Consider the following 15,319-nt stretch of genomic DNA (forward strand, 5'->3'; position numbering starts at 1 on the left):
AAGCCATAAAACCCTTTATTGACAAGCTGAACGAAACAGATCAAAGGGTGGGCTTAATTGAGAGCGAAGTGAAAACCATTAAGGAAGCAGCGGGGGGGGCAGAGAAGTCTGCTCGGGAAAGTGCGTCACTCGTGAAGGCTACAAATAAAGAGTTAAAGCTGGTGGAGAACCAGCTAATCGGGCTACAAGTGGAACGAACACAGACAATTTTGCACCTCCAGAACGTGAAAGAGGAGGAAAATGAGGATTTATGGGGTCTGGTCTCGGAACTATTGGCGACACCCACGAAGGCAACTAAAGAAGAGGTTAAAAGCGCCATTTTGGAAGTCCGTCGGGCTTCTTCAAAATATGCAACGAAGCGTCAGCTGCCTCGCGAGATCATCATCGATTTTTCATCTAAAAGGATCCGAGACACTATCCTATACAACTCATATAACACGGATCTGGACTTTTTGGGTAACAAAGTCAAGATACTGAAAGACGTCCCATTTTTAGTTCGGAAAAGACGATTTAAGTATAAAAAGCTCGCAGCTCTTCTGAGGGAACGTGGAATAAAGTACAAATGGCTATTCCCAGAAGGTATCTGGTTCAGTTACAAAGATCAAGCTTACAAGATATTATCAGAAGATCAACTAAGGGATTTTGAGGACTAAAATCCGGAATTTCAGCGAGACACCAAGCAAGAAGAAAAGGAGAAGTCTGAGGGGGAGGGGAGGAAACGAGCACTGCGGCTGCAGTTGCTCAGAGAGAATTGCGTCCGGGACCCAGGAGGGGGAGGAAAACTTAATTTGAATTTGAATTGTAATTTGCATTTTGTAAGGTCAACCACTCCATCAATATTATACAAAGCTTTAATTTTTTAATAATGGTAGTATGAAGGGAAAGCATTCTGTGTAGTGTAGTTGTTATATGTTGTTGTTGGGTTTTTTTTCTTTCCTTCCCTTGTTCCCCTTCCTTTCCTTTGTATTGTTAGTTAATGTAGTTAATAAAAAGAATAAAAAATCTTTAAAAAAAAAATTGAGTGTATCTTTTAATTCTTTTGCTTATTCTCCAAACTGTTTTAAGTGCCTGCAAAAGGCATTGTGTTGTCAGTTCATTGTGGCAAAAAAATGCATTAAGCCAAAGAACAAATGATGGGAAGGAGCATTTCTTATAGTATAAATGCTAAGCATGAGCTGTGTTCACACGTCTTGGCATAGCACTAAACTCATGAAACAAGGATGTCTTCATGGCATGATTTCTGATGTCATCGCACCATGAAAATGCAATCATGGCGTGATGTCAGAAATTGTGCCATGAAGATGCCCTCGTTCCATGAGCTTAGCACTATGCCAAGATGTGTGAAAATGGTCAAGGTTACTCAGAAGTGATTCTGAGTAGTCATGCAACAAGTGCTCTAGTTAGCATGCTTTGGGTTGCAGTTTTCAGCTTTTTTTTAGGGCTCATTGCATAGGCCTGTTACCCTCCTGTATGACCATCAGTGGCAAAACCAGGGTCTTGCTGGTATACCAAGACAGAGGAGGTCAACAAAGTGCCTATGAACAGTCAAGTGGATGGACTTTGCTGCCTGCCATATTTTTTCTGTTCTATGGCCATGCAGAAAGCCTGAAGAATCCAATCTCCGCTATTCAGCACATTGTACTCAGTCAACTTGAGGAGTCTGTCAAAGTCCTTCTTAGTATAGGTGAAATTCATCAAGCGGTATGGTGAGTGACAACCAGCAAGTGGGACTGTACCTTCTTCCATCTCTACTTTGCTACGTTCCACTCCTGTGAAAAAAGAAATAATTTCTGTAAGTTCATTTTAGAAGATACACATCTGGGGGAACATATGTTATTCATGGTTCCTTCAGGGCCCTAATTACTAGATGGACTTCTTCTGTTATAGCCATTTGGAACAGGTGACTAGTCAAGTGAGTGGCCACCCAGGCTGGCAACCTGTCTTTGGATCAAAAAAACAAATAGTTAGGCCTGGTTACTTACTTAGGATACTTATATGCTGCCCTTTCAAAACCTAGAGAGTTCAATTCTCAGAAAATAAACATAATACTATAATGATGACAGTAAGGCAGTTTGGAATGGTTCCTGGATCCTGCCTGCTGCTTTTGAATTAGGCAGCAGAGATAGCTGGAGTACCATTCTCCAGCTTAGGCAGGTTTACACATTTCAACAGTTCTTGAAAACAACAGACCTGGTGCTGTGGTTACTCATGCCTTAATAACAAAAAAAAAGTAGACTACTGTAACATACTAGCTTTGAAGACAGTTCAAAACTACAACTGGTACAGAATGCCACTGCCAGCATTTGCAACATAGCTGCTCAGCCTCACCCTCCCCTGTGCATGAGGCACTTTCTCTGCCCAGTGAAAGGACTGAGATCTATTGCATGTGAGATAATTTTATTTCTGTTCTATCATAACACATTGTCTGTTGGGTGTGATTCTCATTGTAAACCAACTTGAGTCCTGTTCAGCAGGAGAAACAGAAGCATTTTTAAATAAATTCCTAGGAATCACTACAAGCTCTACATCTCTCCAATATTAGAGCAATTATATTGGCTCCCAGATGGTTTCTGGACACAATTCAAAATGGTGATGTTACCCTTTAAAGCTCTAAGAGGCCTTGGACAAGAGTATTTGACTAAAAGTACCTTCACTCACAAGAACCTTCCTGTAACTTGTGATCCTCAGGAGGGAACCTCCTCCACATGCCAATTCCATATGAGATGAAATTGGTTGACTTTTGCAGCTTTCTCTGTTGTGACCTCTAAGCTCCAGAACATCTTCTGAAGACTTGATTGGACTCTTCATTATTGGCCTTCTGGGTATCAGAAAAGCAGTTCTTTTCTGGAGGGCCTTTGTGAGGGGCTCTGCCTCTCCCTACAATTAGGCAAGTTTTAAACTGCAATTTATTCGGCTTTGGTTTAAGGCTCAAGCTAGACACGTTTTTCATGAGTCACATCAGGGCCATTTAGAGTGAGGAAAATGGTATGGTGGAGAGGGCTAGAGCCCCTCCTCCCCCTGCATGACAGTCTCCATTAGAACTGGGCCCCTGCAGTGCTCAAGCAATCCGTTCCCTGCAGCCAGAATGACAGTCAGGCCGGTGAATCCTGACCCAATGCATTTTAAAATGTCACCTCTAGTTTGAGCCATAGTGATACTGGTTTCTTTTATTATTGTTGGTATTTTAAAAATCTTTAATCTTGCGGGACATTACCATACTTGTTGGGTTGTGGCTATTGTTGATGGTATTTGTTGCTAGTTGTTTTAGTTTTATATTGTTGATTTTATTGTTTTATATGTTTATTGTTTTAAACTTTCTGTTTTAAGCACTTGAGTGCTTTTAACAGGGCAGAACATAAAATTGATAAATAAATGATCTTGCTCTGGTTTTAATTTTTCCTTTTAGGATTGTGAAGAACTTCTTAAAGCAAAAATAATTATACAGGCATCACACCTGTCTCCTTTTGGTTTGGGTTTGTTAAACATTAACTCTTCGGCTAAGATTCTAGAGATCTTTTGACTGGTTGAAATGTGAGTTTGACAACACAAACAACCATCTTTTAGCATGTAGGTATAAATAAGCATTTCTATTTCTCAGCATGTAATTTGCTGTTTAGATTTAATTTACTTTAATCTAAAATATCTTTAAAATGATACCACAGAAAAACAAAAGATATCCACAAACACATTAGAAGTATCTGATGTCACGTATGTACAATCAAATATTTAACCCAATATATTAAATGTGTGCAATTGAACTATGCATGCTAACAGTCATGCTATTGTTTTCCAAATGGCACAAGATGCATAATGTGTTGCTCACACCTACCAACAACTATGCTACATAGATGTGATAATTACAAGACTGAACTGTGTAGGTCTGAAAGTGTAATTTACCAGGTTCTTTGAAGTTCTGGAAACTATCATTCACAAGTGGGAAATGAAGCACTACGGGAGCTCTTTTATTCTCATCATCAACAAACAGATAACATTCTCTTGGATTCTCCTTGTCTTCTTCACTCAGTGAAATCCTGGGGAAAGGGATTCCATGCTCCATGCAGTATTTTTCTGTTTGCTCTATAGACTATAGTATAAAACAGAAGATAATTGTTTGTAAATTGAGAAAAAAAGAATGCTGCTCCTTGCCACTTCAGTGCTATTACGGCTAGGTTCTGGCGAATGATACACAGATACCTCTGTATGGTTGGAATGGCCACAACTTTATTGATTACAGCAGATTGGAGCATTGGCCAGGCATATGGGCACGGATCCTCGGTTGGCATCAACAGGCCCACATGCTGTTCGATGCATAACACTCCTGGCCATGCTGGCTGGAAGCAGAAAGGCAGAAAGTAGGCATTATGCATGTGGAGGCTCCATTGTTATGGAGAAAGAAATTTCTTTTTCTGAAATTCACTTTTTTAGATATAGCCACTGATTCCTCTTATTCTCTTTTTTGTTTTTAAAAAGAGGGATCTCTCTTTCTTATTTCTCTTTGTAGGGTAATCAATATATCCATGTGTAACTTCAGCTTTTGCAAGGAGGTACTATAGCAGGAAGAGAGGAATGTTTGGGAGGACATTGCCTGCCACTGTGCATCTACAGAGTGAAATTCTGAAGAATCTCCCTTTCCCCAAGGGACATTTTGTATTCAATTTTCAATTATCATTTCTGCTGGATGTTTCTATTGTTGAGATGATTTGGCAGCCAATTTGGGCTGACATCCCTAAATGAATCCCTAAATGAGTCTCCTATAACTTCAAAATGCAGTATGGAAATTTGTCAAAAGAACATTTTGCTGGCAGAAGTCTCCCACCCCATCTTATTTTCCTTTGAACTACTTAGATATTCTGCGTGGACGGCAGCTTTTATTTTTTAAAAAATTGTTATAATGGGAAGTCTTGGATGGAAGGTAAATTTAGAAGCACTCTTAGAATCGTGGGACTGTAACATTTCTTTTAAGCCCCTTCCCCTAAAAGACCAGCCAGCTTTCTCTCAAAGTTTAACCCCAGGAAACCCAGACCATAGTAACTGCAAGAGAGTGCCAGTGCTCTGTAAAAAAGTGCCTGAAGGTAGCTCAAGAGGACTTGAAGAAGAATGTTAAGTCAGGGTGAAATATGGAGATGCTTCTGCAGCTCTGTGTCTATGCTCACTTTTCATTGTAATGTCTAATACAAATAACAATATGACAATATATTATGAGCTTCCTAAACCCCACACTTCATATTGTTGGCTGATGGGGGGGGGGGGCTAGTCTGAAATTCCTTCATAACAAGGAATTCAAGCAAAATTGCCACAAGCCCAATATGGGTTAACAATAATCTGCTATAAAGACATGGATGGCAAAGTTGTGGTCACTTGAGGAACAATGCGAATTGATGTGTCAAAATTGAACATAATCAACATTACCAATGATGTGACCACAACTTTACTTACCTTCACCTACTGAGTGAAGTTTTTAGAGAAAACCCTAAATTCCTCTCTAGATCTACAAACGTGGAGACCTGCATGCTTAAAATTGAGAACCTGAGGAATTTACATCAGTTTTTCCACAGCATTTTACTGCAACTATCTAAAAGATTACTGCACCTAGATTAGAAATGAAGACTTAAAAGTTTCATAGTAAAATGAAATTTGTAAGAAAAGAGATGTGGCTTGCAGAAAAAACTAACCTGGAAAGGGGCGTCGAGGGAGTAATCAAATGATAGGATGACATCCACTTTCCTCTCTTTCCTCAAGAGTGGGGGACAACTTGTATTGATGAAATATGCAGCATCGACCAATGATATATCATCTTCAGATGGAGTAAGTCTGTTAGGGAACTGGTCTAGTTGACAGTCTGAAATGCAAAATGTTTGTTATTCCTGCACAATTCAGCAGTCCATCTGATTTCTATAATGCATGGGGGTTTTCTTCAAAACTGTTTCAAGGGAATTCTAAGAAAAAGCAAGAAAATAGCAAATAGTTATGTATACAAAGAAAGGAAGAGGACATGGTATAGTCTGATCTTGTTGGATCGCAGAAGCTAAGCTGGGTCAATACTTGGATGGGAGACCACCAAGGAAGACTCTGCAGAGGAAAGTAATGGCAAATCACTTCCTCTTCTCCCTGGCCTTGAAAGCCCCTTGCTGAGATTGCCACTGTACACATGCACACAAAGAAATGAAGATCTTCATTTCATAGGAGCTTTGAAAGGAAGTGAGAGATGACACTATCATGTGCCACATTACCATGCTTACAATCCCCATCTGCTACATAACTGCAAAAGGAGCATGGCAACTACAAGGTCTGTTTAAAAGAATATACCTCTCAGCTGAAAGTATAGATAAGATGGAGCAAGGGGGAAAGGACCACAATCACCCCTGCTGGCTGCTGAGGCTATGTGAACCAATACAAGGTCTAGAGACAAATCACAGATCTCCCAGATAATGTATTGTTTGGACCAGAAAGAGCTGAGAAGTGTAGCGTATACAGAGACAAAGACATAATTGAACTATTAAATCTCTCAAGCAGAAAGTAAAGTCACACTTGAGAAAAAAATTATGCATAAAAGCGCTTGTTTTCAGTTGCCTAACTGGAGAATTCTGTCAAAGCCTTCTGATGTGTTCTTCCAGTGCATTCTCCTGCTTAAAGGAACACAACCTCTTATAAAAGTATACTTGCATTGTATGAATATTTAAGGTGCAGAAGAGGCAAACAAAATTATTTCAGATAAAAGCTTCTAACAAAAAGGCCAATTGGAGGCCAATAATCTGCCAATAGGAGTCATGAAGACTCCCATATTGTCACTCGCATTCTCTTATATGCAAGAAGAACACATCTGATTGACTGGGACACATCAGAAAGCTTTGACAGAATTCCAGAACTGAGAGATGTGAAAACTACCACATGGAAACACTTTTATATACATTGTCTTTCTAAGTGTTGAGCATAAAAGAGACAGAAATAAAAGGAAAAAGGCTACATTTTTGGCTTGGAATTCCTGACTGCATTTGAATGCTAAATGATCCAAATGCAGCTAAATTCAAAGTCACAATTTTCCTAATCATCTCATGTGCAATATCCCCAATCCAGAGTAAAACCTCAAGCTATATCTGGAAAGAGAAACCCCTTTCTGTGCATTCTTGTAGGCTCAACGAGAGAACTGTAGCCTGAACAGTCCTCAGACATAAATAAAGATTTGTAATGGCTGAACAATATAGAAGGTTGTTCTTCAGAAATATATCCCTGAATTGAACCTACAATAGCAGTCTCACCATTAAAGGGATACCAGGATTTTAGGAAAGGAAAGGAAAGCTGTGTCAACAGTCAGTGAGAGAGTACCTGCTGGAAAGATGACAAAGACTGCAATTACCTTTCCATAAAGAGAATTGGCTATCTTGGTAGTAATCTCTATGCAGATGCAAACCCCTGAGGAAATTATGGACATGAGGATGCAAAGGACGATCAATTAAAATATCCCTTATAATCTTAGAGAGCATCCCATCAGGGCACATCCAAGAGGTCTCCAAGTAGGTGGAGTTCTGCGGTGGAACATGGTCTTTCTCTGTAAAATGGAAAAAGGCACTCCTTGTTGCTACATTATGATAAAATAAATATGTCACTTATGCAAAGTAAAAAGAGCCTGCTTCAGCCAGGGTCAAAGACCTGATGCTTAGCCCCACCCTTCCATGTGCCTGAACCACTATATGAATTTCTGCCCATGAGACTCTGTTGGTGCTTCCCAGGAGGGCTTCCAGCCAAGACAGTGGGACCAAATGCTCCACTTCAATCTCCACAGCATCTGACTCAGGATCTCACCACAAGAGACAAAATACACTCGAATTACACGGGTAATTCAAGTGTATTTTGTAATTCGAGTATATTTGAGTGTAATTCGAGTGTAATTCAAATGTATTTTTTGTCTCGTGCAGTTTGACCCTCGTAGTAAGAATCTGTGACTGAGGAAAGGAATGAGACTTGTCTTGCCTGTTATATGTAAGAATTCCATTGTTTTTATCATACTATCATGTACATTCAGCTGTGGATTTTATTGAAAGCTGCCTTGTATTCTGCTTGCTGGGAGAAAGGTGTGGTAGATGTATTTTAAAAAAATATATAGAATTACAACACTAATGTAAGGTAGATGGAAAAGTGGGTTAGGTATATTTCAGTGGATAAACCAACATTGGATCTTATGATATTGTGCTCACATGAACACAAACAACCAATCCTGGGTAAATCATGGACAACTCCTGCTTTCCTGGATGAATTTAACTATCTAAATTCTTTTGAATCTGGCTTTGGGCCTGATTATTGGACTAAAACATCTTGGTGAACGACTTGCACCAGGAGATGACTGGGGAAGTCTGACCCTATTGATTCTCCTGGATCTCTGAGCAGTTTTCAGTACCATCAGCCATGATATCCTTCTGGATTGCCTTTCTGAGTTGGAACTGGGAGGCACCATTTTGCAGTAGTTTCAGTCCTACCTGGAAGATAGGTTTCATAAGATGGTGTTGCGGGCACTGCTTGGCCCTTGGCTTACGGATTCCCAAAGAGTTCCATTTTGTCCCCCATGTTCTTTAGTATCTACAAGAAACTCCTGAGTGAGATCATCCAGAGATTTTAGGTGGGCTGTCACTAACATGCAAATTATATCCAGTTCCATCTCACGCTTCCAACAGAACCCAGGGAGGCTGTAAAACCCTTAACTGGCACCTGGAGGCAGTTTTGGAGTGGGTGTAGGCTAATAAATGCAAGCTTAATCCTGACAGAATAGAAGTGTGACTGGTGAGTGGTAGGGCTGATCCAGGATTGAAGGTGTCTCCTATGCATTCCTGCTGAAGGAGCAGATACATAGCTTCAGGAGTAATGCTAATGTGACTGAGACCAGTCCTAGAGTGGCCTGCCCACGTATTCCCAAGCATTCCAACCTCAAGGTGAGGTTGATTGGCATTCACAGGTACAGCAATGACTAGCTAGGGCATGCCTCTAGGTTAGAGGCATAAGGAAGAGGGTGGAAGCAGTCAGGGACAAGGCCTGTGTCCTGGGTGTGCTTTAAGAGCCACTTGGAAAAGCTGCTGGGAGTGGCTAGGAGTGGAGCAGGTGAAGTGAGCCACACAGCAGGACAGTGAAGGAACTGGCTCTGACTCTGTACTCAATAAACAAATTGTTTCTGGTAAACATCTGCAGTATGCTTGTTTGCTGGAGGGGCGGGATGGATAGAAGACCCCTCCCCAACTTGCTCTGGATGCTGACCTTGCTAGTGGCCAGGAGCCCCTCAAAGCCAGTGGTGACCCCCAATCCCAGGCACAACAGCTAGATATGGGCCTACTGCTGGATAAGCAAGTGGAGGCTGTAGGAGAAGTGTCTTTTACTGATCTTTGATTAGGCAACCAGCTGCAGCTTTTCCTAACTAGAAAAGTTCAGGCCCCTGTGGTGCATATCTTGGTTACATCTAGATTATTGTAATGTGCTCTGTGTGGGGTTGCTCTTCAAAAGTATTTGGGAACTTCAGTTGGTGCAGAATGCTACAGCCAGGATGCTGATTGTCATAAGGACCATATCACTCTAGTTTTCATCCATCTGCACCCTGGGTCCCCAACTATTTTGGACCTGCAGGCACCTTTGGAATTCTGACACATGGTGGTAAGTGCAATTACAAAACGGTTTCCACAAGAAGTGGAGCCAACCACAAAATGAGTGCTACAAGACAACCACAAACTGTTCACGAGTGAGGTCATGCATAGCTCTAACAGAACCCCTTCAAAATTTCAGGCAGCTCAATTTAACAGGATGACTTCTTAAATGAACATTTTGTTTAAAAATATTTCCTTGCATGTACACAGCTTACCTTTAGTCACTCAGTGAGGATCCTTGTGTTGAGGCATTAGCTGCTGCCAAAGCAATTTTTAAAAATACATTTAGCCAATTTCCCATCTGGCCTCAACAATTTCTTAAAACAGTTGGCAGGCCCCATGGGGTTCAAACTGGAGGATGGGGGGTTGTGGTGCATGATTCAGAATCTGTGTTGGGGACAGATTTTGATCAAATTGGCCCCTGGTGCGACCTCGCATGTCAGTGTCACTCCGGGAATGATGTCTTTCCTGGCATGACATGGAAGCATTCCAGAGCATGCAGAAACATGGTTTGCAGGGGTTCCAGACCAAGGGAATGGGATTCCTATGGTCATGGCACTAAAACTGTGGAACTCCCTCCCCAGGAATTGTCCCTTCTGTCACTGTCTTCTTCCAGTGAGTTTTATCCTTCTTCCTTTTTGTTTTATCTGGTGTGTCCCTCAATGATCTCTCCTTCCTGCCATATGTTCCAATTGGTTTTTAAGATTTATAATGGCCTGCTTTTCATTGTTAGCAGCCTTGGTGGCCCTGACTGAGCAGAAAGGTAGGGTATAAAATGTGTAAATAAAGAATAAATAAAATAAATAAACCTTACTTTCTTCCACAGTAGTTATTCACAAGAGTATGTTCACTAGGTTTTTAAGCAAAGGAATCTCTACCTATGTTCCTTATTTTGCTTTGGATAAGTTTCTGCCAATATTCATCTGTACTGCTCAGTTTATTCCAGACATCAAGCAGATTCACAGCAAGAGTATTGCTCCATAATGCTACAAACCAAACATATTTAAAGAAATATTAGTTCTTATTTATACCATAGAGCTCTATGACACGAAATGCAATGTTATCTGCAAATGTCTTTAAAAAAATAATAGTGCTTTCTGTACCACTAATAGTTGTGCAGTTGTCATACATCCATGTCCATTTATTCATATATATTAACTTACCATATTTAGCAATAGCTGAAGCACAAATAAGAAAGTTCAATTCATATGAACATTTTAAGAACTATAATATGGACACGATTTCATATTTCTTGTCTACTTAATATGAAAAACTGACCTGCTAGAATCTCTTGCTGTATATTTCATTTCCTTAAAATTCTGATCATTAACACATACCCCTGATGAATGATCTTAGTACTGTCTACTATTGTGCACAGCTTATGGACTAACTATATGTGACATGTGAAACAACTTAGGTCAGGGCTCCCCCAGGCCAACGTACATCAGAGGACTCACCTTAAAAACCACTCCCTTGCAAATTCAGCTCAAAGTGCTGCAAGAGGGGAGGAAGGGATTCTATCTTCACCCCACGCCATTTTCCCTAGCTGAAATCACCATGGGGGGGGGGGCTGTATACCTCTTCTATGTGTTCTTGATTACATGATCCCATGATACATGAGGTACAAGGACGAGGCAAGCAGGTTCTCCCACATACACACCCCATGGATGTTTCTGCTAGGGCAAACAGAGCAGCAGTGAAGGCAGAAGCCCCTCCAACCACGTCACACCCCCAATGCTCTGGACTGTACTGAATGATGGAATAGTTTTTAAAGTTAATCCTCCCAATATATGTGTGATTGTGAGTCAGGTTGAGGAAGCCCCAACATGTCCCATGTCATGTATAGTTGGACCCTTACAATCCTGAGTTGCCTCATTCTAAGGCCATTAATTTCACTTAGCTTAGAAAAGAGTAACTCTGCATAGGATTGCCCAATCGGCTTTTAAGAAAATGTCCTACTTAAGAAGACCATTACCTTCTAAATAACAAATCCGAGACTCTGGGTTTTTCTTCATTAGCCGTCCCATGAAGAATTCACTTCCAAAATCTTCTGAGTGAACAAATGCTCCATATTTTGGAAAACCAATTTCATAAGGGGAAAATTCACACCATTCTGCGAACAAGTAACAAACCCACTTGCTATCAACAAGCAAGGCAACATAGTAATCATAATCCTGTATTTAGAACCATGCAGGAAAATATCCTGGCTTGAGCAGAGCAGAGCTTGCAGAACAAGACTTTCTTGCCTGTCCCTCCTACTACAGCCCAAAGCAACCCTTGAAACCATGGGCTGGGCATGGGGTAGTGACCTGCATTGGGAGGGGGAGGGGGTACAGTCCCCCTCCACTGAAGGAAGTGTCCTTCTGATGGTAGAAAACAGTCGTTGGATACAAGCCATTATTTTACATTTGTACTGTATTTATCATACATCCACCCTTCCTTTGGGGAATCTGTAGTGGCATCTGTGGTTTAATCCCAACACGCAACTGTAATGTAGGCCAACCTCAGAAAATGTCTAACCCTGATGCTGGAGATAGCTGCAGCAGTGGAATGTAAAAACAACCCTCCAGCTGTGCATACATACACACTTCCCTTACTCACACAGGCTCCTTTGGATACCAGCCCCAGACTCTGGCTATGGAACCACACAAGCTCATTGAAAATCAGCTAATCTAGAGTTTCGATTATCTCCAAACTACACAGTGGCTAATATCATATGGTCTGTTTCGGACAATAAATGGTCTCTCTATCAATGAAGAAGAAAAGAATAAAGTGCTATCAAGTCACAGCTGACCCATGGCAACCCCAACCATGGAGTTTTCAAAGCAAGAGGTAGTTTGCCATTGCCATCCTCCAACCCTAGTCTTCCTCGGTGGTCTCCTATCTAACTACTAACTGCAGCAAACCTTGTTTAGCTCCCAAGCCCTGATGAGTTGGGGGAGGGGCAATTTTCACCAATTCCCCCTTTCCACAGCAGATTTTTCCTTTCCCCCATCCCAAATAATGTTTATGAGGGTCCTCTAAACCTCAGTCACATAATTTCAGGAGAATTGCAATTAGAGGGGAAAATGAGAAAATGCAACTGCTCATGAATCTCAAAATATACAAGCCAATATTTTCCTTACTATGGCTCAGGGCTTTTTTTCAGGGGGAATGCGGGGGAATGGAGTTCTGGCACTTCTTGAAAATACTCGGCAATAGTGCTTGAAAATAATATGATTTCAAAGAATCCCGTGTATTTCTTCCTCATTTCCTTCTTGAGAGTTCCGCCACCACTTTTCCCAGAAAAAAACCCCTGCTATGGCTCATATTCAAGATGAATGCCCTACATATGAGGAAACCTTTTAAGGTTATTTTCAAATCTCATGTATAGAGCTTACTAAAAACTGTCTCTCCAAACTGCCGGACGTAAAATAATTCAAGAGAATAGTTTTGAAAAATGCTCTGTTCTCTGCAGCAATGACATTGTTCAATGCATTTATAAGCATTACCTTTAAAATCAAAAGCAGAAATATGGTTTTCTTTCACATTAAGGGCTAAATAGATGGGCAGAGGATTCTGCCCTTCATTCACAGCCTGCTGCTGATCAGAGAGTTTAAAATCATCCACCTAAAGAGGAACAACAAATCAGTGATCTGAAGAAAACAAGAAGGAAAAAAATTTGGATTTCAGCATGGTTTGTTTTTCATCTCCAGGTAATGACTGGACTGGAATGGTGGAGAGGCTAGGCCTTGGTAGCAGAGAATGCTTTCATTAGCATTTATCCATTTATCACACCAACCAAAGTAGCCTTGAAGTCTCCATGTGAAGCCATCTTTATTCATCTCCATTACCGAACAGCCAAATAAAAATGTCCAAGGAATTGTGTACCTTATCATGCAAGATATTCTCAAGTGCGACTGCCCACAGATCATTGAAAGAAGTAGAGATGCCCTGTTCAGCCCTATGACCCAGCTCTGCTTTATAATAAATCAGATTCTCCAGAGAAAAAGTGCTAATCTTGTTTTTGGTCAGGTGCTTCTTGGCCTCACGAATTGGCTGTGCCAGATCCTTCTGGGACCAATTAGAGTCTTCATACAAATTGGACATGGTCCTAAACAAAGCATCAGAATAAAACATGTTAGAGAAAATATACTCTGTTTCTCTGTCACTATTATCTTTCACACATACACAGCTTTCATTCGTCTCAGTTTGTCAAGAGCTGGTTTAGATGAGGCACAGATGAGTCATTCTTCTGCCTTCCATGCTGTTGCTGTTATGTGTGAAGTGAGACTTGTGGTTCTTACCCAGAAGGCCCAGATAATTATTCACAGAGATAATACCAGAAACAGAGAAAGCAAAACTACATGTTTCTCCTTTCTCTGTTTCTGTGTTATGGTTGAATTGCATCTGTGGGGAACAAAATACTGTACATTAAGATATTGATATAGAATATTACTCTAGCACAGAGGCTAGAGTAATAATATAGAAGATTACTTTTAAATGTATTTGAATGGAAAATTTTTATGGTGCTTCTGAAGATTTTCTCAGGAAATGTGGATTACATGGGCTTAATATTCATATACTTTTCCTATGCACTTATTTTGAATTCTTTTTCTTATTTTCCCCTATAAACTCTGAGATTCCCTCTTCCACTTTCGTTATCTCACCAAGATGAGCCAGAGGTGCCGCTGATATACGTTATACAGTCCAGAATATTAAGCTTCTGTAGTCCTGAGAGTTGTCCATAAAGAGACGCCATGGATCTGCACCCTCCTCCAGTTGTCATGACTGCCACTACTGGAACCTGTTTGAAATATATGTGTGCATGTGTGAAGTATACGTATAAACTTTTTATCAAGGACATTTCAGCTAGAACAACCATTGTCTGTGATTGGGCTAATACAAGCATGTGGGTTAACCCAGGAAGTAGTCTCTGTGCTGGAGAGAAGCGGACCAGCTCTCTGCCTGGCACAACCCAACTAAGTCAGACAGGAGCAGCTTTACTAACACTGCTATTCTTTCAGGACATCTTCCAGGGATACAACGATGTTCACTGAAGTACAGCTGAGATAAGAACCTAGCACATAAATACAGTGGATATAAAGGTATGCACACAGGAGCTTTTTCTAAGGACCCTAGATGGCTCCAAACCTGGTGCTTGTAGGGATGTGTGCTTGAAAAAGAATTGGTATTTTTCAGATTTGAGTTTTGCGAACAATTTCCATATTGGTATTCCAGAATATTTGGGTCCTCAATACCGTTTCGATATTTGAATTTGAGGGTAATATCGTTGGTTCGCTTGTTTGTTTTTGGAATTTCAACATTTTTCAGAGGTGACTAGGGCAATTCACCCTTTCTAGGTGACTAGGGCAATTGCTTTTCAAGCAAATGACACCAAAATTGCAAAAACCTAGTCCTGCCTGTTTCAAGTCTATACTATGTATATACTACGTGTATACTATGCTATACGTAGGTTGTACGTTAAGACCCATCAAGGTACGCATTTTAGAACACATATCGCGTATACGTAACAACATCCAGGAGGCACCCCTGACTCAGCATTTTAGGGAGCAGGGACATGCAGAAAATTACTTTAAGGTGACGATTGTGGAGGTTATGCATAGGAAAGATCGTGAATCTGCACAAACAGCACTACTTCAAAGAGAAGCATTCTGGATTTTTAGATTGGGATCAGTTAAACTTAAAGGGCTGAATAA

General features: G+C 40.7%; 1 protein-coding gene across 1 annotated transcript in view; it reads right to left on the reverse strand.

The window, feature by feature from the left end:
• Nucleotides 1–1,545: 1,545 nt before the first annotated feature.
• The window catches only part of PLA2G4D (phospholipase A2 group IVD), a 50,940-nt gene continuing 37,166 nt past the window's right edge, over nucleotides 1,546–15,319 (reverse strand). The window contains exons 12-20 of the mRNA XM_054969937.1: nucleotides 14,270–14,406; nucleotides 13,491–13,713; nucleotides 13,112–13,229; nucleotides 11,596–11,733; nucleotides 10,499–10,606; nucleotides 7,355–7,546; nucleotides 5,673–5,839; nucleotides 3,898–4,084; nucleotides 1,546–1,769 (exon numbers count right to left, since the gene is read on the reverse strand). Coding sequence (XP_054825912.1) covers nucleotides 1,546–1,769; nucleotides 3,898–4,084; nucleotides 5,673–5,839; nucleotides 7,355–7,546; nucleotides 10,499–10,606; nucleotides 11,596–11,733; nucleotides 13,112–13,229; nucleotides 13,491–13,713; nucleotides 14,270–14,406 — 1,494 coding nt within the window. The remainder of the gene's footprint in view (nucleotides 1,770–3,897; nucleotides 4,085–5,672; nucleotides 5,840–7,354; nucleotides 7,547–10,498; nucleotides 10,607–11,595; nucleotides 11,734–13,111; nucleotides 13,230–13,490; nucleotides 13,714–14,269; nucleotides 14,407–15,319) is intronic.

The sequence above is a fragment of the Eublepharis macularius genome, chromosome 2 (assembly GCF_028583425.1).
Source record: "Eublepharis macularius isolate TG4126 chromosome 2, MPM_Emac_v1.0, whole genome shotgun sequence".
In the NCBI taxonomy this organism is placed as follows: domain Eukaryota; kingdom Metazoa; phylum Chordata; class Lepidosauria; order Squamata; family Eublepharidae; genus Eublepharis; species Eublepharis macularius.